Source organism: Leptodactylus fuscus, chromosome 1 (assembly GCF_031893055.1).
Source record: "Leptodactylus fuscus isolate aLepFus1 chromosome 1, aLepFus1.hap2, whole genome shotgun sequence".
Classification (NCBI taxonomy): Eukaryota; Metazoa; Chordata; class Amphibia; order Anura; family Leptodactylidae; genus Leptodactylus; species Leptodactylus fuscus.
In genome coordinates, this window is record NC_134265.1 from 331,592,112 (window position 1) to 331,618,912 (window position 26,801).

Consider the following 26,801-nt stretch of genomic DNA (forward strand, 5'->3'; position numbering starts at 1 on the left):
AGGCAGGTGAATCATGGGAATTGTAGTTTGTCCACAGATTCACTACATGTAAATAACAGTAATAAGGAGTAGAGATGAGCTAGTAGTATTCAATCGAATACCTCCCCGCCATAGGTTTCCGTGTAAGTGGCCGAACACCAAGGGGTTAAGCGCATCAAATATTCAATGCGCTTAACCCCTTGTTGTTCGGCCGCTTACCAGAAACCTATGGCGGGGAGGTATTCGATCGAATACTACTCGCTCATCTCTAATAAGGAGCAACAAGGGGAAGTTACGTCAAGCAAAGGACGCACAGGGGAACAGTGTGTATTTAGCACGGTTGTGGATATATTTGCATATAATTTTTAAAAACTGGATAATCAATATAAGACCAAGATCAAGTCTGTAAACAATTGGAGTTTTCTCTGTAGTCCCAATGTTCCTGAGCAATAAGTGCAGGTAGTTTTGGTACCTGATGTGCTATTTAAGCTCTGTAACGTCAGAAGGGCGGTGTCAGTCAGGGGGCATGTGATTCAGAGCTCCAATCAGAAGCAGCCAATGTCAGAGCTCAGAATCACACCCCTTGTCTGCTCCTGCCTGACATTACAGAAGCTAAATAGTATCAGGCACCAAAACCAACTGGATTGATTACTCAGAAATGATGGGGACTAGAGAAAATTAATCCAACTGTGCAGGAGCAGCACCTACAAAAAGATGGACCTGTTGGAGGTAGTGAAATGTCTTCTTTAAATACATAGGGCTCTTTGGACAGACACATTGGAGGCAAACACTGCCGTCCTATATTGTCTGTTTAAACAGTACTGCAGTGTGTTTGGTAAGATTATTGTAGTCTGCAGGATGTTATGTGATACCACGGAGCGACAGGCGAGTTACATACAGAGCTCATTCCTTGTGTATAGCCACTAATGAGAAATCGGCTATCTATCCCAGGGTTTACAGCAAAGCTGAAAAGTGGATTGCTGCAAAGTGAATATCAGCCTGCACCCTAGAGGCCAGTGTGAAAAGCGGAAGGGACATTTTCATTTTTCCAATTCAAATCAACTTTATTTGCCAAATGTTTCCCCCAAAACAAAATAGTTGGCACTTATCGAGATAAATATTTAATAACGCTGGAAATGAGCAATGTATCATAAAAGTAAAATTCAAAAATTGTACATGAATTAACATTGAGAAACGTGACAACGCAGTTACTTGATGACGACATATAAAGTTTTCCTTCTTCTTTTTGGTGTTTTTTTTTTTTTTCTTTGCCGTGGTGGGGAAAGGTGAAATTCACCTTCACAAGCAAATTCATTGAAATTTTTTTTTTCAATAAATTGAATCAACTATCCAAAACATCTTAAAGGGATTCCACCATTAAAAATCTTTTTTTCTGTGGCTAACACGTCGGAATAGCCTTTAGAAAGACTATTCGTCTCCTACCTTTAGTTGGGATCTCCGCCACGCCGTTTCTTAGTAATACCGGTTTTTATACGGTTTAATACGGGTTTTTTCTCTGGCAGCGATGGGGGCGGGCCCCAGCGCTGAAAATGCAATGAGGGCGTCCCCACCGCTGCCCGAGAACAGGATCCTGCGCCGCCTCTGTCTTCTGCTGGATCCTCCCCTTCTTTCTTCGTCGGCTTCACCTCTGTCGGCTCTGACACTAGTAGAGCCGAATGCGCATGCGCGGCCATAGTTCCGAGGCCGCAATTGCGCGCATGCACAGTCGGCTCTACTAGTGTCTTAGTGGCAGAGCCATCTGCGCAGGCGTCAGAAGAAAGACGAAGTAAGAAGGGGAGGATCCAGCAGAAGATAGAGGCGGCGCAGGATCCTGTTCTCGGGCAGCGGTGGGGACGCCCTCATCGCATTTTCAGCGCTGGCGCCCGCCCCCATCGCTGCCAGAGAACTAATTTACATACCAGTAAAAACCGGTATTACTAAGGAATGGAGCGGCGGAGATCCCATCTAAAGGTAAGAGACGAATAGCCTTTCTAAAGGCTATTCCGACGTGTTAGCCACAGAAAAAAAATTTTTAATGGTAGAATCCCTTTAATGAAAAGTTTCCTATTTTCTTTTGTAAGTCCGTACGCAGACCTATGTGTCTCCATGGTAAAAGACAACAAACAAACACTGTGTAGTCGAATCCTGAAGTCACATTTCCTTTCATTGACCATCTATTTGTTCTAACATCCATCTATAACCTGACTGCAGGATCAGACTACACAGGGTTGTCGTCTGTTACTATGGACAGGGAATTTTTCATTGGGACCTATTGCAAAGTTGCTTGATTTTTTAATTTTTTTTTAATTTTAAACATACTGAGAGAATAACACAAAATTGTTCGCGAAGGTGGATATAGTCGTTAAAATGAAGACGCTTTAATAAACATAAGCACAATTTTTTTTTTTCCTAAATTTCCCCCAAAAGCAGAGTATGGCTATTACTTGGTGACACTTCTTAGAAAAGTCACTGTACCCCAAGGAAGTAAGTATCCAAGTAGTAATAAGTCTTTGACTTTTTTTTTTTTTTGCAATGGCTGAAAGTGTATTTGAATGTTATTGCCTGTATTCAAACAGCGACCCCTTATACCGAGAGCAGACGGGTCCATCTGGGGATCACAGAAACTAAAGTCTCTGCAAGCAACGCAGCAGTCTTGGTGCATTTCACAAATACTCACCATCCCTGGGATCAAAAGCAAAAATTGTTGTTCAGCCATTCTGTTTAGCAACGATTGGCTGAGGTCAGGCCATGGCCCAGTTACGTCCTCAGTTCATTGGAGGACACTGCATAGTTTGTTCACCCACTTTATCTGTCCCGTTTGAAAGCAAGGTCACTGTACCCGAAATCTAGCCAACACCCCCAAAAACTCACAAGCTCCAAGTACTCTGTCATCTTCTCCAGCTTTATCGCTATTAGGTCAGGACGTCTTACAGAAAGCTGGGGAGGGTAGTGCATGAGGTAAGGGAAGTCCTGACCACCGATCAGACGTAGATCGGATGATACTGTTTGTGTGTCAGTTTTTTCCGGCAGGTTGGACATGATGTGACATTTTTAAGGGCGTCTCGGATGCACTGACTGCAGAATATGTGGCCGCATTTGGTAGAAACGAAAAGACGTCCGCTCTGTAGAATCTACGAGAGATGGAAAAAGCTGGGATAAGTGGAAAACTTTACAACAGGCATTTTCAGAAGCAAGATTTCCATATATCCATTATTTCTGATTAGTCAATGGCTTACATAATAAACCGCTGTGTTTCTATGCTATACGGTATTATGTCTGCTAAGGTGAAGTTAAAGGGGTTGTCCATAAATTTCTAGGACAAGCCATAAATATCTGATCAGTAACACAGAGGAGCGTATTGTGTGTCTGGACTGTGTACTGCCATGTTTGTTAAAGCGGTTGCCTATGATTATTTTGTACTATACAGTGTGAATTAGAAGCAGATGGCTCTGGACCCCAACAGTGGTTCAGCTCCCATTGACTTGAATTGGAACCCGGTCACTATACAGAGCATGGAGTCATCTGCTCTTGGGTCTGTGCACAAATAATCATGAGCAACCCCTTTAACACACATGGCAGACCTACCACAACAATGCACTTGTACTCCACTATCTGGTTACTAAGGTACCAATGGGAGACAGGGAGTTCCAACCTCTATCAAACCACTTTGGGGTCCCTATTAGGGAGAGGCAATTCATCAAAAAATAACAAACCAACAAGCAATCCAGCATGTTGGTTATTTCGTTTATTCTATTATTTGCAAGCCTTTGCTTGGAGTTTTGTTCGAACACCTCCGAACCAGGCCTGCTCACTGACACCAGGGACCGCTGCGGACCCATCACAGTCCCAGGAGTCATTCAGCAGGCCTGAAGAAGGCCAAGAGCAGCGCCGGAGCCCAGGGGAGGAGAGTAACACTGTTTTTAATGTTTGCTTACCTCCCACGGGCCTCTGCTAATTATAATCTGGGGACTGACATACCTGAAAAGGGGAGTGGCCTAAATAATTGCAACCGAGGTAAAATACCTGAATAATTGCAATTCTGATTCAGGTCATAATGGCCCCACCGTAGTCTCTATTAAGTATAGAAAATGGCTGGGGTCAACATCCCATTCCTCCAATCCCATTGGCTGTAACATATAGCCAACGCCTCCTGCTGAAGGTCTGGGCACAGATTGTCAGTGCGATACAAATACTCACCTCTGAGTAGCCATCCATGCAGATTGGACAACTGATACTGCCGGATGATCTGCAGAGACAAGTACACAATCCATTAAATAGAGGTTATAAGTAGAGATGAGCGAACACTAAAATGTTCGAGGTTCGAAATTCGAATCGAACAGCCGCTCACTGTTCGTGTGTTCGAACGGGTTTCGAACCCCATTATAGTCTATGGGGAACATATACTCGTTAAGGGGGAAACCCAAATCCGTGTCTGGAGGGTCACCAAGTCCACTATGACAACCCAGGAAATGATGCCAACACCTCTGGAATGACACTGGGACAGCAGGGGAAGCATGTCTGGGGGCATCTAACACACCAAAGACCCTCTATTACCCCAACATCACAGCCTAACAACTACACACTTTACACACTCAATACCACCTCTCTGACAGTAGGAAAACACCTTGAAACATGTGTATTTGGCACTTGCAGTGAGGAGAGCTTGTCACCAGCAGTGAATTTGGCCCTTGTAGTAAGTTGAGGTTGGCACCAACATTTGTTTTGAAAATCAGGGTGGATTGAGCCTCTAACCAGCAGAGTTTGGGCAAATTCATGGTGGAGGGAGCCTCTAAAAACCCCAGTTTGGGCAAATTCATGGTGGAGGGAGCCTGAGCCTCTAAAAACCCCAGTTTGGACCAATTCATGGTGGAGGGAGCCTCTAAACAGCCCAGTTTGGGCAAATTCATGGTGGAGGGAGCCTCTAAAAACCCCAGTTTGGACCAATTCATGGTGGAGGGAGCCTCTAAAAACCCCAGTTTGGACCAATTCATGGTGGAGGGAGCCTCTAAAAAACCCAGTTTGGACCAATTCATGGTGGAGGGAGCCTCTAACCAGCCCAGTTTGGACCAATTCATGGTGGAGGGAGCCTCTAAACAGCCCAGTTTGGGCAAATTCATGGTGGAGGGAGCCTCTAAAAACCCCAGTTTGGACCAATTCATGGTGGAGGGAGCCTCTAAAAACCCCAGTTTGGACCAATTCATGCTGGAGGGAGCCTCTAAAAACCCCAGTTTGGACCAATTCATGGTGGAGGGAGCCTCTAAAAACCCCAGTTTGGACCAATTCATGGTGGAGGGAGCCTCTAAACAGCCCAGTTTGGACCAATTCATGGTGGAGGGAGCCTCTAACCAGCCCAGTTTGGACCAATTCATGGTGGAGGGAGCCTCTAAAAACCCCAGTTTGGACCAATTCATGGTGGAGGGAGCCTCTAAAAACCCCAGTTTGGACCAATTCATGCTGGAGGGAGCCTCTAAAAACCCCAGTTTGGACCAATTCATGCTGGAGGGAGCCTCTAAACAGCCCAGTTTGGGCAAATTCATGGTGGAGGGAGCCTCTAAAAACCCCAGTTTGGACCAATTCATGGTGGAGGGAGCCTCTAAAAACCCCAGTTTGGACCAATTCATGGTGGAGGGAGCCTCTAAAAACCCCAGTTTGGACCAATTCATGGTGGAGGGAGCCTCTAAAAAACCCAGTTTGGACCAATTCATGGTGGAGGGAGCCTCTAAAAACCCCAATTTGGACCAATTCATGGTGGAGGGAGCCTCTAACCAGCCCAGTTTGGACCAATTCATGGTGGAGGGAGCCTCTAACCAGCCCAGTTTGGGCAAATTCATGGTGGAGGGAGCCTCTAAAAACCCCAATTTGGACCAATTCATGGTGGAGGGAGCCTCTAAACAGCCCAGTTTTGGCAAATTCATGGTGGAGGGAGCCTCTAAAAACCCCAGTTTGGACCAATTCATGGTGGAGGGAGCCTCTAAAAACCCCAGTTTGGACCAATTCATGGTGGAGGGAGCCTCTAAAAAACCCAGTTTGGACCAATTCATGGTGGAGGGAGCCTCTAAAAACCCCAATTTGGACCAATTCATGGTGGAGGGAGCCTCTAAAAACCCCAGTTTGGACCAATTCATGGTGGAGGGAGCCTCTAAAAACCCCAGTTTGGACCAATTCATGGTGGAGGGAGCCTCTAAACAGCCCAGTTTGGACCAATTCATGGTGGAGGAAGCCTCTAAACAGCCCAGTTTGGGCAAATTCATGGTGGAGGGAGCCTCTAAAAACCCCAGTTTGGACCAATTCATGGTGGAGGGAGCCTCTAACCAGCCCAGTTTGGGCAAATTCATGATGGAGGGAGCCTCTAACCAGCAGAGTTGTGGGAAAGCAGGGTGGAGGGAGCCTCTAACCAGCAGAGTTGGTGGAAATCAGGGTGGAGGGAGCCTCTAACCAGCAGAGTTGGGGGAAATCATGTTGGAGGGAGCCTAGTATTAGCAGAATTGTGCAACGCTTATGGTGGATGAGTATGAGGATGCGGAGGAATTGGAGAGGTTGAGTACAGACATGGAGTTTCATGTTGGGGTGCTTTACACAGGTGGGCACAAAAATGAAGGCTCTATCCAGTGGTGGTTCATTTTTATCAAAGTGAGCCGGTTGGCACTCTCAGCTGACAGACGGGTGCGCTTGTCAGTGATGATGCCACCGGCTGCACTGAACACCCTCTCAGATAGGACGCTGGCGGCAGGACAGGACAGCACCTCCAAGGCATATAGGGCAAGTTCAAGCCACAGGTCCAACTTCGACACCCAATACGTGTAGGGCGCAGAGGGGGCGGAGAGGACAGGGCTGTGGTCGGAAAGGTATTCCCGCAACATGCGCCTATACTTCTCACGCCTGGTGACACTAGGACCCTCCGTGGCGGCACTTTGGCGAGGGGGTGCCATCAAGGTGTCCCAGACCTTAGACAGTGTGCCCCTCGTTTGTGTGGACCGGTGAGAACTTGGTCGCCTACTGGAGGAACTGTCCTCCCTGCCGCCAACATCACATGCTGGAAACATCTCCATCATATTCTGCACCAATTGCCTGTGGCAAGCATTGATGCGATTGGCCCTCCCCTCTACCGGAATAAAAGACGAGATGTTGTTTTTATACCGGGGGTCAAGGATAGCAAAGATCCAGTACTGGTTGTCCTCCATGATTTTGACAATACGCTTGTCGGTTGTAAAGCACCCCAACATGAACTCAGCCATGTCTGCCACAGTGTTAGTTGGCATGACTCCTCTGGCCCCACCGGAAAGTTCAATCTCCATTTCCTCCTCATCCTCCATGTCTACCCATCCGCGCTGCAACAATGGGACGATTCGAAGTTGCCCGGAAGCCTCCTGTATCACCATCACATCATCGGACAACTCTTCTTCTTCCTCCTCCTCCTCCTCCTCCATTAAACGTGATGAAGCGGACAGATGTGTGGACCTACTCTCCAGCTGTGACGGATCGGATGCTATCCCTGACTCCTCTGTGTGATCTGAGTTATCCCTGATGTCAATCAGGGATTCTCTCAGAACACACAAGAGCGGGATTGTAAGGCTCACCATCGCATCCTCAGAGCTCACCCTCCTTGTGGACTCCTCAAACACCCGTAGGATGTCACAAAGGTCTCTCATCCATGGCCACTCATGGATGAGAAACTGAGGCAGCTGACTTTGTGGCACCCTAGGGTTTTGTAGCTGGTATTCCAAAGGTCTCTGCTGCTCAACCACTCTATTCAACATCTGAAACGTTGAGTTCCAGCGTGTGGGGACGTCGCACAAAAGCCGGTGTTGTGGCACATGCAGGCGTTGCTGGAGAGATTTTAAGCTAGCAGCGGCTACTGTCGACTTGCGAAAGTGGGCGCACATGCGCCGCACTTTCACCAGTAGCTCTGGAACATTGGGGTAGCTCTTTAGGAAACGTTGCACCACTAGGTTGAAGACGTGGGCCAGGCATGGAACATGTTGGAGTCCGGCAAGCTCCAGAGCTGCTACCAGGTTCCGGCCGTTATCACAAACGACCATGCCTGGGCCCAGGTGCAGCGGCTCAAACCATATTGCCGTCTCATCGAGGAGGGCATCCCTCACCTCGGAGGCAGTGTGCTGTCTGTCCCCCAAGCTGATCAGCTTCAGCACAGCCTGCTGACGTCTACCAACGCCAGTGCTGCAACGTTTCCAACTAGTAGCTGGGGTCAATCTAACAGCGGAGGAGGAGGCGGTGGCGGAGGAGGAGGTGGTAGAGGAGGAGGAGGAGGGGGGTGTTCTTCTCGTGTCCCTGCCAGGAATGTTAGGCGGGGAGACGAGGTACACCGGGCCAGTTTGGGAAGCAGTCCCAGCCTCAACTACATTCACCCAGTGTGCCGTCAGTGAAATGTAGCGTCCCTGTCCGCATGCACTTGTCCACGCGTCGGTGGTCAAGTGGACCTTTGTGCAAAGCGCGGAACTAAGGGCCCGCCTGATGTTGAGTGACACGTGCTGGTGCAAGGCGGGGACGGCACACCGGGAGAAGTAGTGACGGCTAGGGACGGCATAGCGAGGTGCCGCAGTTGCCATCAGGTCCAGGAAGGCGGGAGTTTCAACAAGCCGGAACGCCAACATCTCCTGGGCCAGCAGTTTAGCGATGTTGGCGTTCAAGGCTTGCGCGTGTGGGTGGTTAGCAGTGTATTTCTGCCGCCGCTCCAATGTCTGAGAGATGGTGGGTTGTTGTAAAGAAGCGCCTGATGGTGCCTTTGATGGTGCAGGAGAAGGAGATAAGACAGGAACAGGGGAGGATGAGGGAGAAGTCAACAAAGTGGCGGAGGCAGATGAAGTGGTGTCCTGGCTCGTCCTCTGGAGTGCATCGCCAGCACAGTCAGCAGTGGCAGTGGCAGAGGCAGTGGCGTGAACGGCAGGCGGCCTTTGTCCTGCCGTTGCTGCCTGCCACTGATTCCAGTGCTTGGATTCCAAATGACGGCGCATTGAAGTGGTGGACAGGTTGCTCTTCTCAGAGCCCCTAATCAATTTCGAGAGGCAAATTGTGCAGACAACACTATATCTGTCCTCGGCGCATTCCTTGAAAAAACTCCACACCTTCGAGAAACGTGCCCTCGAGGTGGGAGTTTTTCGGGGCTGGGTACGAACTGGAACATCTTGGGAGATTCCGGGTGTGGCCTGGCTTCGCCTAAGCTGCTGACCTCTGCCTCTGCCTCTAGCTACCCTTTTTGGTGCTGCACTTGCCTCAACATCCACACTACTTTCCCCGCTTGACATCCCCCCTGTCCAGGTCGGGTCAGTGTCCTCATCATCCACCACTTCCTCTTCCAACTCCTGTCTCATCTCCTCCTACCGCACAATGCGCCGGTCAACTGGATGCCCTGACGGCAACTGCGTCACATCATCGTCGATGAGGGTGGGTTGCTGGTCATCCACCACCAAATCGAACGGAGATGGAGGAGACTCTAGTGTTTGAGCATCTGGACACAGATGCTCCTCTGTTAGGTTCGTGGAATCGTGACGTGGAGAGGCAGGTTGAGGGACAATGAAAGGAGCGGAGAACAGCTCTGGGGAGCAGGGACAGTTGGGGTTATTGTTCTGTGAAGCTTGGGAATTTTGGGAGGAAGGAGGACAAGACTGTTGGGTAATAGGAGGAGAGGAGGCAGAGTCTGACTGGCTGCTGGACAATGTGCTGTAAGCGTTCTCTGACAGCCATTGCAAGACCTGTTCCTGGTTCTCGGGCCTACTAAGGTTTGTACCCTGCAGTTTAGTTAATGTGGCAAGCAACCCTGGCACTGTGGAGTGGCGCAATGCTTGCTGCCCCACAGGAGTAGGCACGGGACGCCCTGTGGCTTCACTGCTACCTTGCTCCCCAGAACCATTCCCCCGACCTCGCCCACGGCCTCGTCCACGTCCCTTTCCGGGAGCCTTGCGCATTTTGAATTCCCAGTTAGAAATTGGCACTATATACCAGTAGCAAAAATTGTGGGTGCACGTTACCCCAATATATTCTTTGAATTCCCAGTCAGACAATGGCACTATATACCAGTAGCAAGAAATGAGGGTATTTATAACCCCAATATATTCTTTGAATTACCAGTCAGAAACTGGCACTATATGGCAGTAGCAAGAAATGAGGGTATTTATAACCCCAATATATTCTTTGAATTCCCAGTCAGACAATGGCACTGTATACCAGTAGTAAAAATTGTGGGTGCACGTAACCCCAATATATTCTTTGAATTACCAGTCAGAAACTGGCACTATATGGCAGTAGCAAGAAATGAGGGTATTTGTAACCCCAATATATTCTTTGAATTCCCAGTCAGAAACTGGCACTGTATACCAGTAGTAAAAATTGTGGGTGCACGTAACCCCAATATATTCTTTGAATTCCCAGTCAGACAATGGCACTATATACCAGTAGCAAGAAATGAGGGTATTTATAACCCCAATATATTCTTTGAATTACCAGTCAGAAACTGGCACTATATGGCAGTAGCAAGAAATGAGGATATTTATAACCCCAATATATTCTTTGAATTCCCAGTCAGAAACTGGCACTGTATACCAGTAGTAAAAATTGTGGGTGCACGTAACCCCAATATATTCTTTGAATTCCCAGTCAGACAATGGCACTATATGGCAGTAGCAAAAATAGTGGGTGTATATAGCCCCAATTCTATTGCTAGGGGACTTGCAGGGTATTTCTGGGGTGAAGGTGGGGGGGCACACCGTTGGAACGGGTATCGGGGGTATATATCGGGTATACGGGAATACACTGACAGTGTATTCCATTCAGGATCCTGGGAAAGCTGGGTTGCGGCGATTGAGCCCGTCAGTGCCACGTTACACTGACAAGCTTCTCCCTGGAATTTAGCTCTTACAAGAGCTGTTGTGGTTGTCTTCTCCTTCCTATCCTAGCCTGTCCCTGCCTACCCAGAATCTAAGCCCTAGCTAGCTGGACGGAAACCTCCGTCCTCGGTGAATTGCAAGCTCAGAATGACGCGAACCTGGGCGGCGCTGTTCTTTTAAATTAGAGGTCACATGTTTTCGGCAGCCAATGGGTTTTGCCTACTTTTCTCAACGTCACCGGTGTCGTAGTTCCTGTCCCACCTACCCTGCGCTGTTATTGGAGCAAAAAAGGCGCCAGGGAAGGTGGGAGGGGAATCGAGTAATGGCGCACTTTACCACGCGGTGTTCGATTCGATTCGAACATGCCGAACAGCCTAATATCCGATCGAACAGGAGTTCGATAGAACACTGTTCGCTCATCTCTAGTTATAAGCATTTCACATAGTGAGGAGATGAGCAGAACATTCCCATAACTAGCTAAGGACAGATTGCAGTCCTCACCGGTGGTGGCTACCTCTCCCAACTATAAGACTTATCCTACTTTTTGGAAGGCGACCCTCCGTTCTATAACAGTATCCACCAATGTGCAAAACTTATAGGTACGTTCATATGTAAGAATTTGCTGCGTATTTGGGAGCATCCCTGAACCCATAGTAGATTCTGCCCCCGAATTTGCCTTCCATCGTTTTGAATGGGAGGCAGAGATCATAGTATGATGCTTTAAGGTAAAAAAAAAAAACATACGTATACATATATATATTTCTCGGCTTGAGACTCCCTGCTGACTAGGCTCATACATTTGGGCCTATACAGCAGCGGAAAGCCAAATGGGGGAATGCCAATGCCCTGTATCAGCATTCAGTTGTGGTTAGGGTTGAGCGATCGGGATCGGAAAAGATCGGATTTTGATCGGCGATTGAATAAATTTCACGATCGCGATCGGAATTCCGATCCCAATCTTATCCGGCAGGATCGAGGTTGGAGGTGATTTCCCACAATGCTTGGTTACTGGCCAATCGTTGTGGGAAAAGCTAACATTAGGGTTGAGCGATCGGAATCAGGAAAGATCGGCTCCCAATAGGCGATCGAGCAAATTTCCTGATTGTCTGGAAAATGATCGAAAATTGGATTTTAAAAACTATCCTGAAATCTCAAGATCGGCTCAACCCTAGTTGTGGAAAATGAAGAAGGAAAATACACACCAAAACTATAAAACCTATTTCCCTCCTTCTGACCTGATATTGTGTGTATATATATATATATATATATATATATATATATATATATATATATATATATATATATGTTTATTATTTTTGGCTTATGCTAATATTCACGTAAGCGGGGCTGCGGAGTCGGCAGGCCAAACCACCAACTCAGAAGATTTTTCCATAGTCAGACTCAGACTCTCCTTTACAAATGACTGACAGCAGTGACCAGTCTGAAGCAGGACAGATTCTCTAATTGATTAAAAATCTAATGACTGACATGCTATGAAAGTACACATGTAACAAGCTATACATTCATTATAACATATTAAATATTAAATAATATAAAATAATAATTTTTATTTTCTATTGAAGCAGAGTCAAACTTTTTTTTTCCAACACCAACTCCATGCAAAATTGGTCCAAACTCTGAAGCTTGTGGCAGCAGGTAAGGGTACTCATGCAATTCAGGCCAGACTATCAGCAATAGATGAAAAAACAAACAAGTCTTATCTATTTGTTCGCATTAATCTGTTACACAGGCGAAGTACATGGGGGAGGAAAAAAATCACTACTGTGTTCAGCCGTACTGATCACACAATAATCATAGTGACGCCTGCAACAGAATAGTGAGTGCAGCTCTGGAGTATAATACAGGATGTAACTCAGGATCAGTACAGGATAAGTAATGTAATGTATGTACACAGTGACTGTACCAGCAGAATAGTGAGTGCAGCTCTGGGGTATAATACAGGATGTAACTTAGGATCAGTACAGGATAAGTAATGTAATGTATGTACACAGTGACTGTACCAGCAGAATAGTGAGCGCAGCTCTGGAGTATAATACAGGATGTAACTCAGGATCAGTACAGGATAAGTAATGTAATGTATGTACACAGTGACTGTACCAGCAGAATAGTGAGTGTAGCTCTGGAGTATAATACAGGATGTAACTCAGGATCAGTACAGGATAAGTAATGTAATGTATGTACACAGTGACTGCACCAGCAGAATAGTGAGTGCAGCTCTGGAGTATAATACAGGATGTAACTCAGGATCAGTACAGGATAAGTAATGTAATGTATGTACACAGTGACTGCACCAGCAGAATAGTGAGCGCAGCTCTGGAGTATAATACAGGATGTAACTCAGGATCAGTACAGGATAAGTAATGTAATGTATGTACACAGTGACTGTACCAGCAGAATAGTGAGCGCAGCTCTGGAGTATAATACAGGATGTAACTCAGGATCAGTACAGGATAAGTAATGTAATGTATGTACACAGTGACTGTACCAGCAGAATAGTGAGCGCAGCTCTGGAGTATAATACAGGATGTAACTCAGGATCAGTACAGGATAAGTAATGTAATGTATGTGCACAATGACTGCACCAGCAGAACAGTGAGGGCAGCGCACAGTGGGGGGATGGAGGTTGATCAAGTCCAGCATTCTGATGTGCCTTGCAACAGAGGAAGATTCACCTGAATCAAGCATCCACCCTATTCAGCATCAGTACTGGATAGGTAATGTATTTACATAATAACCCCACCAGAGAGTACAGCTCCAGAATACAATATAGGCTGCAATGTAGTTTTTTTTTTTATGCTAAACTTCATGATAATGTAATGTATTTACAAAGTTACTCAATGTTGCTTTAGGTGTGGGGTTGGTGAACTGAGGAGCTTCAGGCCTCTCCCATGTTGTAGGGCATGTGCCACATATAGTACCTACAAAACCTCAGCAGATTATACCTTGAGCTGTTATCATTTGGAGGAAGGAGGTCTCTGGATCTTCTGCTTGAAAATAAGTCATTGTCTCTTGTGTCCTCGTCATCGCTGCTTAATATACAGCTGGCTGTCTGGGTGGTGGTGCGAGCAGCATTCCTCCTCCTCCTTGGACTTAGGTGTTCTAGGATACAGAAATCTCATGACAATTTGCCGGCTCATCTATTTCTATAGACAATTCTCTGGTTAGTTTAGCAGGCATTTTACAATATGCTCCTTGGTGCCCCCACGCACAGTATAATGCTCCTTGGTTCCCCCCACGCAAAGTATAATGCCACATTAAGAAATATTTTTGCCTATTTTTTCTTGTGCGTCTTATAGTCAGACACATATTTTTGGCCAACCCCCCTCCCCCATAAAATACTGAACATATTCAGGTCAGACCTTTACTTGATGGCAGACCCCAATCAACAGATCTTTACTAAAAGTAGTTGAGTACCCCTGGGATAAAGAGCAAATATCTGATAAGTGGGGGTCTAACTGCGGAGAGCCCCTCTGATCCTAAGAATGAGGGGGGGGGGTGGGGGGTGGGGGGGTGGAGTGTTCTTCCCCATTGTGCATTCAGCCTGACCATAGCCAGGTTGAATCTTGGCATGTCACATGGTGGACAGCGCTCAACGGGAACACCAAAGAGTGCTGTACTTTGGCTATCTGCAGCGCTCCCACTAAAGTGATTTGGAGTTCGAGTTCATCTGTCCACCAAGAGGCACTCCCATGTTAGACGTGGCTGCAGTCAAGTAGAATGAACGGGGGCCAAACAAAACAACCCCCCACATTTTCTGACAACTGACGCTAGGTTCACATAAGCACTAGATCTCTGTTGTTCTGGTCAGTCGGGGAAACTCAACAACATAGGACCTCTTTAACCGTGCTATACAGAGATCCCAGTGGACCCCATTGACTATAATGGGGTCTGTCGGGTGCCCATTGTGCTTAAACCGAAACTGACAGAGGAAAAAGTCATTCGTACAGGACTTTTTCTTCTGCCAGTTTTCAGCGGACACTGTAATTGTAGACCCCCACCGATCAGTCATTGTAGACCCCCACTGATCAGCCATTGTAGACCCCCACCGATCAGCCATTTATCTTCTATCCTATGAATAGAGGATAAATACATTTTGTTATGTAACCCCTTTAATAATATGTAGAGCAAGAAAGCCAACTTACCTTCAACAATCTGGTCACAAAATACATTTAAAGAAAAAACAAAAAGAATATAAAGTTACATAAGTCATAGATCTTAAGTAAGTAAATAGTAAACATTTTATACAAGATTATTAAAGAAACACTGAACCTACAAATACAGGATACAAGTAATGTCTGCAGCATTTTCTGCAGGATCCTGACACGGACTGACTTGCAGAAATCCTGCAGAGAACACAGGGCTTGGTCTCTCGCTGATCTACTCCATCTTTGTTAGGCGAGAAGGGGTGGGGCTTAACAGTCTCGGGCCTTGCTGCCCCAGCTAGTTGTCTTACAGACAGGACGGTGAGATGGCAGGACAGGAGACTAAATTGATCACTGCTAGCCCTAGCCTATGGGGACGCATGAAATTAGAGGTGATACCACACCCCAACTCTAGTGCAATCCCAGTACTAGAATCCCTATAGAAACATTGCAGAATATATGAGTGAAGGAAAACTTACAACCACAGAGTCATTGTGTGTTAAATCCACAACCACCGGCTCAAGCGATTCACATGTCAGATCAACAACTTCTTCGCCTGTCCGAAAAAGAAATAACACCCTATGTAAAGCCCAAAGGTCCCAAGTTACAGAAGGTAAAGAGTTTGTCTTTCAGGTTAAAGCCCCACAAAATCGGAGCTGAAAATAAACGCTGCATTTTACAGTCCCAGCAAGTGAATGAGGTTTTGTTTAATGGTCTCATCCACACATTGTGGGAGAAAAGGGAGTCTATTATTAGGAAATGACCTCGCTCTTCTGCTCCCCGTCCATTTCTGTAAAAATCCGGTTCGTTATATGCAAATTAGGCTCAGGGAGTGCAGTGAACATTCCCCCTGAGCTCACCCGCGTCATCACGCCACCTCTTTTTTTCTCTTTAGCCCCTCTGCATCTTCTGCCTTGTGTAGGCATCCGACATTGCGCATGCTCCGTCCATCATTTGGGTGTCTGTTACCTGCTCGTGAGCATGCGCACTCGAACCCGAAGTGGCAGAGACGATTGCTCATGCATGGGATTTCATCTGTGTACAATGCAGCTTCGGATGCTTAGGCAAGGCCGAAGATCATGAGAAGATGCAGGGGGCATAAATAAATGAACTAAGGGGCGGCGAGAGGAGATGACGCAGGTGTGCTCGGAGCAAAAAAAAAAAAAAAGGGGGGACGACGACACCCTAAGCTTAATTTGCCTATCACAAGAACCGGATTTTTACATAAACAGCGGAGTGCAGAAGAGAACGAGAGGTAGGAGTAGAGAAGACTTTTTAAAGCCTATTCCAATGTGCCATTACTTCAAAAGGTCATTTTCTAATGATAGACTGCTTTTAAAGAGGACCTTCCACCATTTTGCCCAAAGGCAGTTCCATATACTGCCGGAAAGCTGACAGTGCGCTGAATTCAGCGCACTGTCTGCTTTCCCGATCTGGGCCCAGTGTGAAGAGCTTACGGTCCCGGTACCGTAGCTCTTCTATGATCAGAAGGGCATTTCTGACACTCAGTCAGAGACGTCCTTCTTCACAGCACAGCCAATCGCACTGTGCTGTGAGAGCCGGGAGGAACGCCCCCTCCCTCTGCTCGCAGTACTCGTCCATAGACAAGCATTATCAGGGAGGGAGGGGGGAGTTCCTCCCGGCTCTCACAGCACAGCGCGATTGGCTGTGTTGTGAAGAAGGACGTCTCTGACTGAGTGTCAGAAACGCCCTTCTGACCATAGAAGAGCTACGGTACCGGGCCGTAAGCTCTTCACACTGGGCCCACATCGGGAAAGCCGATAGTGTGCTGAACTCAGCGCACTGTCAGCTTTCCGGCAGTATATAGAACTGCCTGTGGGCAAAATGGTGAAAGGTCCTCTTTAAGCCACTAATGCTCTGATACCTTTTAGTAACAGTAATTGGTGTCACACATAGAAGATGTCCACCCAAAACTTGATTTCTTTGGTCATTGTTGGGTGCTGTGTTGGAAAAATCCTTCATGCCGAATCCACAAGGGCAGGCAGAAAAATCAGGGATTCCTCAACTTAAGGTATGGCATTGCCATCTAGCAATGACAGATGTTACAGACCACCCATGAACCTATTGTTCAGGCATCTGATTTCTGAACACAACACAGTAGTTGCTAGGGATGGGCTCACTGTATTACCGTTTACAGGGGATTGTCAGCCCAGCAAACATTGTATCTCCAACTGTTCAGGACTTTAGCCAAAGGTGGACGGTTTGGTACTAAAATTTATTTAAGAAACTGCGTCTTGTCTACTTAGGGAAGGCAGTGTCCTATTCCAGTGAAGAGGGTGACGTTGCAATATCCTGCATTGCTACTACAAAGATTATGAAATGCAGGAAGGCAGACTATGGTAAACACTGAAGAAGCTGCGGACCCCTAACAGGTGACCAGCAGTAGATCCAAGAATCAGAGCTCCACTAATTTGATAAAAATGGTCTAATCTGGGGGATTTTCTAATCTCAGAAGATTAATGACTGCTCCCCAGAGTCAGCCATCAATATTAGATCTGTGGAGCTCAGACACCTGGCACTCCTACCATTCACTTGTTTGACAAGACCGCAGTGTTGAGACAAGCACTATGGCCTCTTCCCCATTTACCGTATTTTCCGGACTATAAGGCACACATAAAATCCTAAGATTTCCTCAGAAATCGTAAGTGCGCCTTATAGTCCAGTGCACCTTATATATGGAAGCGGCAGCACACGAGTAGTTAAGTGGCGGCCGCCGGCAAAGTCTGCCTGCCGCTTCCATACATTGCAATGGGAGCACGCTATTCAAATAGTATTCGTTCATCTCTAACTTCTTACAATTGAAGTTAGAGATGCGCGAATACTATTTGAATAGCGCGCTCCCATTGCAATGTATGGAAGCGAAAGCCGCCGGCAAAGTCTGCCTGCCGCTTCAAACGATTCTACCATTAAAATAAGTTCTTTCCTCTGACCACGTCGGAATAGCCTTAAAGGCTATTCGTCTCCTACCTGTTACCATAGCCAGCCGCCGCCTTCTTCCCGAGCTGCGTCCTCCCCTTCTGTGTTGTCTTCTATGGGCCTCATGGATGACGCATGCGAAGTCGGCTCTGGCTGCGAGAGCCTGTTAGAGCCGACTGCGCATGTGTCATCCATGAGGCTCAAAGAAGACAACACAGAAGGGGCGGACGCAGCTCAGGAAGAAGGCGGCGCTGGTAAAGGTAGGAGACGAATAGCCTTTAAGGCTATTCCGACGTGGTCAAGAGGACAGAACTTTTTAATGGTAGAATCCCTTTAATTCCTCGCATGCCGAGCGCTTCCATTCATTTCAATGAAAGCGTGCCATTGAAATGAATAGAAGCGGCTGGCACGCGGGGGGTTAAGCGGCCGCCGGCAAAATCGGGGTGCCGCCGCTTTCCATCACATATAAGGCGCACCGGACAGCGCTGCGCCTTATAGTTCGGTGCGCCTTATAGTCCGGTGCGCCTTATATATGGACCTAGGCAGGACTATAAGGCGCTCATGGGCAAAAATACGGTACATTGCTATACATTTTATAGCGGCTGTGCCTTGTATTGCAGCTCAGTCCCATCAATGTTATTAAAAAAAAAAAAAAAAGATTTGTACGTACTGCTTTCTTCCAGTTCAATGGGTTCAGTTGCCGTCGCCATTGAGCTGGTTGCACCTCTCCTCCTCCTCCGAGATCGGGACTTGTTCACCTCTGATCCCTTACGCTTTCTCTGACCCTAACATAAGAAGAAAAAAAAAATGATAAGACCAGAGAGAGGCATTACCTGTGCAGTTTCTTAACCTCCATGATAACCTCCGTCCCAGGGAAAGTGGTATCAACTAGGAGAACTGCGGAAGATCAATACAGCTCCTCCATATGCAGACCCATATATATATATATATTTTTTTTTTTTACCTCTACAACAGGACAGTTCATCTGTATCTGATTGTGGGAGTCTGGATACCCAGGCCCTGCACCGATCAGCTGATGCGGCTACCCTTCAAGTGCCAGAAGCTACCGCACTGGAAGGGGATGGAAGAAGCTCTGCTCCTATGTAAGTAATCATAGACGCTGCAATACCTGTTACCACCATTATACAGTGGAGGTGCTACAGCTCTGCATCTATCTGGAGCAGAAACTCAAAAGAAAAAATCCCCTGCAACTGGAAAACCCCTATAACTTAGGAAGGTTATCACCGGTATACTACAAACAGATTAATTAGTTTTCTGCGAATTTTTATTTTTTTTTTCTAACAAGCAAAATGTTCAGACACCAATATTAATACTTACAGAGTTCATGGTGGTCTTGGATAGCAAGTTAGACACAAAAAAGTGATATAGACACCATAAAGAGTGCAGAAAGAACAGTGCACAGCTCCTTAGAGTGCGTCTCACAGTCTTAGTGACATCTACAGATAAAAATCCAAGTTCTTACGAGATTGCTCTTCAACACCTGGAAAAGAAACAAGAACAGGGCGGCTTTAATAGAGGACATACAGAAGGGGAACCAACATAAACCTAGTGCATGCTCAATAACTCTACAATACATTGGATGTACTGGGGGCCCTGGCAAATTATAACAGAGAGTACTGGGCTTTCTAAAAACTACAGTAGCAGTGTGAGCACTCCTAGGCTCTGTACACATTGTCTGAGCCCCAAATAAAACCTAATAGGGGCTCAGACACCCTGTGGGTGTAACTGGAAGGGGATAATATATGGTCGGGGGGACAGGTTAATTTCTGAGGAGCTACTGGAGACTACAGGTTAATATAAGACAGGGCGACAGGTTGATGTGTGATGGGCCATTATATTATATGGGGCCACTGTATTACATTACAGCACAATGTCAGTCAGCTGCTTCTAAGCTCAGCAGGATACTGTCATGTATTAAAAGGCAAGTAAACTCACGAGACAAGGATGTAATATTACCACTTGACAAGCACCAGTGCTGACCAGCACGCGTATTAATATGCACGAGTCTTTCGGCAGTATTTCAGCACCCAAGCTCTTAACCCTTGCCAACATCTGCCGTAATATTACAATGGAGGTCAGCAGTTTAAATATAATCGCTGGGTCTCCACTGTCACATGACAAGAATGCCCACAATCAAAGTGCCAGTCAGAGCCCCCTCTTCTTAGGGCATGTTCTCACAGAAGAATTTGCATACCGCCGTGTGAATATTCTGTGTGGTTAGCCGCGACAGGATGCCAGTGCAGTGCATTGGTATCCCGTCATGACATTCAAATGAATGGGCCTAATCGGGAGGGAGCCTCGCGCCGCGGCTGACTCAGCTGCAGAATCCGCAGCTAGAAGGGTCATCTCGCTTCTTTTTTCCGCTACTAGCTAGGGGAAAAAAGAAGAGAGCGGCTCCCACTGAAGTTAATGAGAGCCGGTTTTGGCAGCGGATTTTGAGGCGGATTCCATGTCAAAATCCGCTGCCAAAAAAACTCCATGTGAACAAGCCCATACTCTATTTTGCCAGTACGGCACCCACATGATCAGATCGTGGGAGCCGTCCAGTTTATACACCAGCTGTAAAGTCTTAAGGAGACTCCCCGGGTTGTCACAGTAATAACTATTGAAGCTTGCCTATGGCCGGCCTCAATCGTCGTACAGTCATTCTCCCATGCAGTACAGTTGTATTGAAATCTATGGGACAAATGATCGCAGACTAGAGCCCCTTCAAGGGCTTAAAAAACAATAAAGTTAAAATAAAAGCAAGACTCCATACTCAGAAAACATAAAATTACAAGTGTAAGGGTATGGAAACTAAGAAAAATTGTTTTCCCATTTTTCTACGTTTTGGATTTGTAGGAGCTGTTTCTGTATGTCATTAGATGGACTATGTTTCAGACAAAGTGATGCTGATGTGAACGTGGTGATATACTGATCCCATATCTACAGCTTAGATGATATGTGTCTGATCACTAGGTTAAATAGAGCCACTCCACTCAGAAGTCATCTACTTGCCTAACCTACCGTGAGACCCAGTACAAGATTTTGCTGCACTGGTATCATACACCAGCCCTCCTCCATACGCTAAATCCCAATATTCCCTCTACCTATTGGAGGTGCCCCTTCCGACATTGGGATCTTGTTTCATATATTTTGGGACTGTTCTCTGATTTGCCCTTTTTGGCTGGAGGTGAAGTCCATGATGGACAAGATTTTCCTCCACGGTGTCCCCCTGGACCCTCTGGTTTATCTCCTTAACCTCCCCCAGGCCCCTGGGTAAAAAGTCTTCTATACTATTTTTATATGGCCCCCTTCACACGGGGCAAGAGGGGGCAGATTTTGGCGCTGAATCCACATCATAATCCGCCCCCTCACAATAGTGGTCTTTCTTCAGGAGGATTCTGTGGCTGATTCAGCCCCAGCGTCCACCTCACGGCAGCACCCTCCAGACTAGGCCCATTCATTTGGGCCTACTCCAGAGCAGGAAGCCGCGACTGTTGGAAGCCGCGACAGTCGCATTTTGGCCCTATTCAGACGCGGCAGAATCAGGACCAAAATACGTCATATCACGCCACGTGTGAACAGGGCCTAACTCTACAATGCAGAGCCCTTCATTGGAAGAGTACTCAGCCGCCCACAGGCCCCTCCTTATTGGCTCGTATTAAAGACGTGAGGTACCTGGAGTTTCTCACAGCTATATGAATAATACGGTGGAGAAGTTCCAGTCCATCTGGGCGCCATGGGACACGTACTGTACTATCTCTGGTCTCTGACCCCTTCCCTCCCCTCCTATCCCTTTTGTTTCTTGTCTCCACTTCTCTTTCCCTTATGTACATTTTTGGATTCTTGTTCTACGGCTAATGCGGTTGTATTATTTCATGGCTTGTTTTGATCGCCTTTTATTGTTTTTGTTGTAAAATGTTCTCTTTTGAAAAATCTAGAAAAATTACAGTTTTTAATATATATAAAAAAAAGTGGAGGGCAGTGGGGGTCCTAGCAGTCATTTACTTGTCATCCCCTTACTCTGTGTACAGGGGATAAATCGATGTAAGTGTGACACCCCCTTTAAAGATCTGTCTCATCCACTAACGTCCACGAAGTAGTGACTTGACCGCTGTCAACCCCCGTCAGATCGTATTCATATGGCTGTGATTCACCTGTATTATATGGACGGTCAGTATTGATGGCGCCCGGCCACTACACAGGGGATGGAGCTTTGGGCTTTCGGGCCTATAATGTGTATTGGACATGGTTCTGTAAAGCTTATTGGTCCTCGGGCCGGCTCTTAGCCCCCACTAATCAAGTATTTATAGCTTAACCCCTGACAACCATAGAAGATCTGTGAACGTTCAACACTTGGGAGCCCCATGGATCAGTTGTATGAAGCAGTAGTGGCCTTCTATGAGCACCCCTTAATTGCGATGTCACGATTATCAGTCACATGGCCTGATTATAGCCCAGTCCCAATCAAATGAATGGGTTGAGCTGTGGTACCAAACACAGTCATTGTCATGGTATGGTGCTGGGCTTAGTCAAAAACTGTGCGCCTGCATTTCACAATGTTTGTTTGAACACGGACGATCATGACTACTAGGTCAGGAGTTACCTGTGCACAATAAAAACAGCATAAACATTTGCAAAAAATATTCCTACGTGATGTCTTGGCTGCTGGAATGACACGGTGGAGATTCTGCAACGCTGTATATCGGATTAGAAAGCTTCCTACTAAACTCAGACATTGTCACTTTGACGGTGACAAGAGAACAGAAAGCAGGCAGGTAATAAATACAGAAACTAACCTTTTCAAGACACCAGAGAACCAGACGTCCTTTCAGTGACCTGCCAAAATAAGCCAGAAACATGGAATTATTCAGAAGCCAAGGATCAGGGCCACGTCACCAATATAAAGGCTTACTATACATATATCACAGACAGAAGCCATAACACCATCACTACCGGCTGCCCATACACTCACCAGAGAATCTGGCCTCATATAGTCAGGTCTAGTCATCTCCAAATCAGTGTTCCTGTCACCAGAAGTGAGCACCATCAGGGATAGTTCACACGTAGTTATTTAGTCTGGATTTTGACATGGAATCTGCGTCAAAATCCGGGACAAAAAAACCTCCTCCCATTAAATTCAATGGGAGCCGGTCATTTCCTTTTTCCACGAGCGGTATTTTACCGCTCGCAGAACAAAAGAAGCGACCTGCCCTACCTTGACGCAGATTCCGCGGCGCTTCGTCCATGTCAAGGCAATCCCTCCAGACTAGGCCCATTCATTTGGGCCTAGTCCGGAGCAGAAAGCTGCGACTGTTGGAACAATTGCAACTAGCCGTGGCAGGCGCATTTTGGTCTTCCCGCTTCAAAATCCAGACCAAATAACTGTGTGTGAACTAATCCTTAGGCTCTGTTCACATTATACCAGAGAAGATCCCAGCAGACAAGCTAGAAGTGTAACTTGAAGCTCTGATTTGTGGCCCAGGGAGCTTCAAAGTCCCCAATGGGTCCAGGGCCCAGTAGCGGCTACCACCACTGCACCAATACAGCTACAAGACAAGCCAAAACTATCTATATATGACCCCTATGCCCCTAAGTGGAGTTCTTTTGATATATTCAGTGAGCTATGCTCTTAAAGTCTAACTTATTTTTTTCTCTAATGCATTTGGCGGAATTTGGTGATCATTTATGTAATATACTTTATTATTAACCTATCTAACTTCCTCTGTGTGATAAAAAAGGTTGTAACATTTCCTTACAACCTTCTAACTAAGAAGTTACCAAAATCTGTAGACATCTGTATTTTGAATAAGCAGCGCTGAAGCATTTACCAAAGGTGGGGATGGTCACTACAAATGGCTGTATCCCACATTATACAGCATTACTCGAATGTGTATATCCAACCAACTTGTAACCTAGAAATTAGAAAGCTTACAGATGTATACAGTATATCTGCTGGGAGCTCCGCACGATTTAACATGGCTTGTATTCTAGGTCTCTTGGATATGAGGATGCACTGATCCCCCGGGGTACAACCTGTTACCAAGACACCCATGCACATGACTAGTAGTACTCTGTACACATACCGCGCTATTTAGGGAACCAGCTTACTACCTGTCGTCCTCCAGCACTTGGAAAACTACAAATCCCAGCACGCCTAGGGGCCACACAGTAGCTCAGTGGTTAGCACTGCAGCCTTGCAGCGCTGGAGTCCTTGGTTCAAATCCTGCCAAGGGCAAAAAAACCATCTGCAAGGAGTTTGTATGTTCTCCCCGTGTTTGCATGGATTTCCATCCCATATTCCAAAAAGACATACTGATAGGGAAAAATGTACATTGTGAGCTCTATGTGGGGCTCACAATCTACATAAAAAAACAAAAAAAAACAAATCCCAGCACGCCCTGACAAGCTCCATTCCCTAAAAAGTGTGGTGCCCTGTATTCTGTCCACCCCCTCCTATAACATTCGTGATGCATTAAGTCACCCAACACTATGTAGTCCATTAGATTCCTGTGAATAGCTCATGGCTCTGGCATGTACCTACATCTAAACACTGGCACAGTCTATACAGCGCCATGCCAAGCTCCTCCGGCATAGTGACTCGGCAGAGAGCGGACACTGTCACGACTAGCAAACAATGTGGGTGCCCGGATGTCCTGATCTAACAGGGGTTAACACCATCGCTCGCTACTCTGGAGGTAGAAGTTCAATTTCCAAGCAAGGAAACCGATGTATGCCATGTCCCTGAGGGCACGCACCTGCTGGCTTTCTGCCACTTCATCCAGAACCATTCCTAGACCTGCCTCATAAAGCAGCTTAGCATGTTAGTTAAGGGGTTAAACGTATTATGGCCCACACCTCACACAGTTAATGGGGAGGGGTTCATTCTCTTCACAGGCTGCACAGAAATGTCTGCAAACTTTGATGGGTAAAAGACTGAGGATCCTGCAAATCTCACAATTTAAGAAAAGTCTTCTTTGTATCTACTTCTGGCTGCTTGTGTAGTCACAGATGGGATACTATTCACACACAGTAGCAGCTTTACTGACTGTTACATTTTAGTTTTTCTTGTATGGTATCTGCTTGGTTGCATGTAGTTGCAGTCTTGCGTTCCTGGATCTCCTATATTATGGTCACTTGGGCTTTTCTCCTATTTGTCATCTATTTTGTACAATTATTCATGGCGGTACATTATCAACCATGGGGAGGGGGCGAGACTTATTGTACATGTTCCCTGCCCCAGAGACTAATGTAAAATGTGCTGCAGTCGTAATGTGACTATTAGCGGCCAAAATACTGCTAAGACTCCATGTATGAAGGAGAGAAGAGACTGCCCATATTTCATCTTTTCACTCAGATACCCTTTAAAGCCAGTTAGTAGCTTTTTTACCAACTCCACCCAAAATTCGAAGCCCTGAAAGCAACGACACTGCGTTTTCGAGCAGCTAATAGGTCAACAATAAGTTTGGCTATGGTCACAAAACAGAGCTCCGCACTTATAATAGATTGAGCGCACACTCGGGGTAATCCGAGTTCATCCCTCATAGACAGGAGTCTATTGGGGGTTCTGTGAACTCGGCCCAAGAAATGTTAAAAAATCAAAACAAATCCCTTAAAGTGTATGGGGCCACGTGCTGGTCGTCAATACATGGCCAACGAGCCTTGTGGTGTGAATGAGCCCTGCAAAACCCTTCACCTAATCCATAAAATATACCGCCCAGTCCTACATGAAAGCATAGCTCCATGGTGTGAACACGCAGCTAGCACCACTACACTGCACAGACAGAACCCTGCACTCCATGATGTCCTATCATTGCAGCATTACCATAAAGCAACCTGTCACTGCGGTGTCACCAGCACATCCATGGCTATGGCCCTCCCTGTCAGTGTTAGGATCAGACTGTGCACAATGGACATCGCTCCTGATCTAATCTGGGACAGCCTGTCTTATCACCCTGCTTTCTCAGGCTCCTGAAAAGCAAAGCTATCTTGGTATACAATAGGAGAAAGGGTTATGTAAGTGTATGGTCAGAGACTAGGAAAGCTGGGTGACCACCATAAGAGCTGCATTAGAGGTTACCCATCTTTCCCAGGACATACATGAGCTGCAGTGACCCCCCCCTCCCCCATGTCATGACCTGTACACATTCCATATTATACATATATATATATATATATATACATATATATATATACATATATATATATATATATATATATATATATATATACTATATACCACCCGTGGTCACGTGTGCAGGCCTAGCTCTGGGGCCCGCCACAGAATAACATGGCTGACACCCTTCCCTCCCGTTCCCCTCTGCTCACCCTCATCAGTGGCTCTCCCGGTCCCGCTTTCGTCCTCACGGTAACCCGTTCACGGTGACATTATGCAACTATCAACTGTCTAGTTTTCAAATCAATTCGGTTTCCGGTTCCGTGAACCGTATTCTGGGGATTGTAGTCTCGGAGCTGAAACGCTTTAGTGCGCATGTGCAGTTTTACCATGGCGCATGTGTGCTAAGGGTTTAGTGTCCGAGTCAGGAGCGTGTACTGCTTCAGTTAGACGGCAGAGGGCAGCAGAGTGACGTCAGACGTTACTGCAGGATTACCTGTGTCTCATCATATAATGTATAGGAGAGGGGTGACCGAGACGGCATAGCAGGGATCTACATGAGTGGTCACATATTGGGACTGGTGGTTTTTTTTGCAATAATGTTAAAGGGATTATATAGATTTTTTTTTTTTCCATTGAGGCTGGGGGAGGAGAAAATAAAGACAAAAAAATCATACTCACCTATCCCCGGAGACTCCCAGCGTGGTCCAATCCTGTTACGCCCATGTTTCCACGAAAGTCCCCGCCACACGTGACTGCTGA

At 46.5% G+C, this 26,801-nt stretch overlaps 1 protein-coding gene across 2 annotated transcripts; it reads right to left on the minus strand.

The window, feature by feature from the left end:
- Nucleotides 1–1,944: 1,944 nt before the first annotated feature.
- On the minus strand, nt 1,945–26,388 carry RNF4 (ring finger protein 4). Of its 2 annotated transcripts, XM_075261104.1 has the most exons (8): nt 26,252–26,388; nt 22,723–22,762; nt 19,259–19,421; nt 18,591–18,705; nt 15,448–15,539; nt 13,784–13,935; nt 4,177–4,225; nt 1,945–3,110 (listed from the first exon to the last, which is right to left on the minus strand). In XM_075261104.1, exons 3-8 carry the CDS (start codon nt 19,265–19,267, stop codon nt 2,961–2,963), a joined length of 567 nt encoding a protein of 188 aa, XP_075117205.1. In that variant the 5' UTR covers nt 19,268–19,421; nt 22,723–22,762; nt 26,252–26,388; the 3' UTR covers nt 1,945–2,960. The 2 variants fall into 2 exon arrangements, with proteins under 2 accessions (XP_075117205.1, XP_075117206.1); XM_075261105.1 differs by lacking the exon at nt 4,177–4,225.
- Between the last annotated feature and the right edge of the window lie 413 nt (nt 26,389–26,801).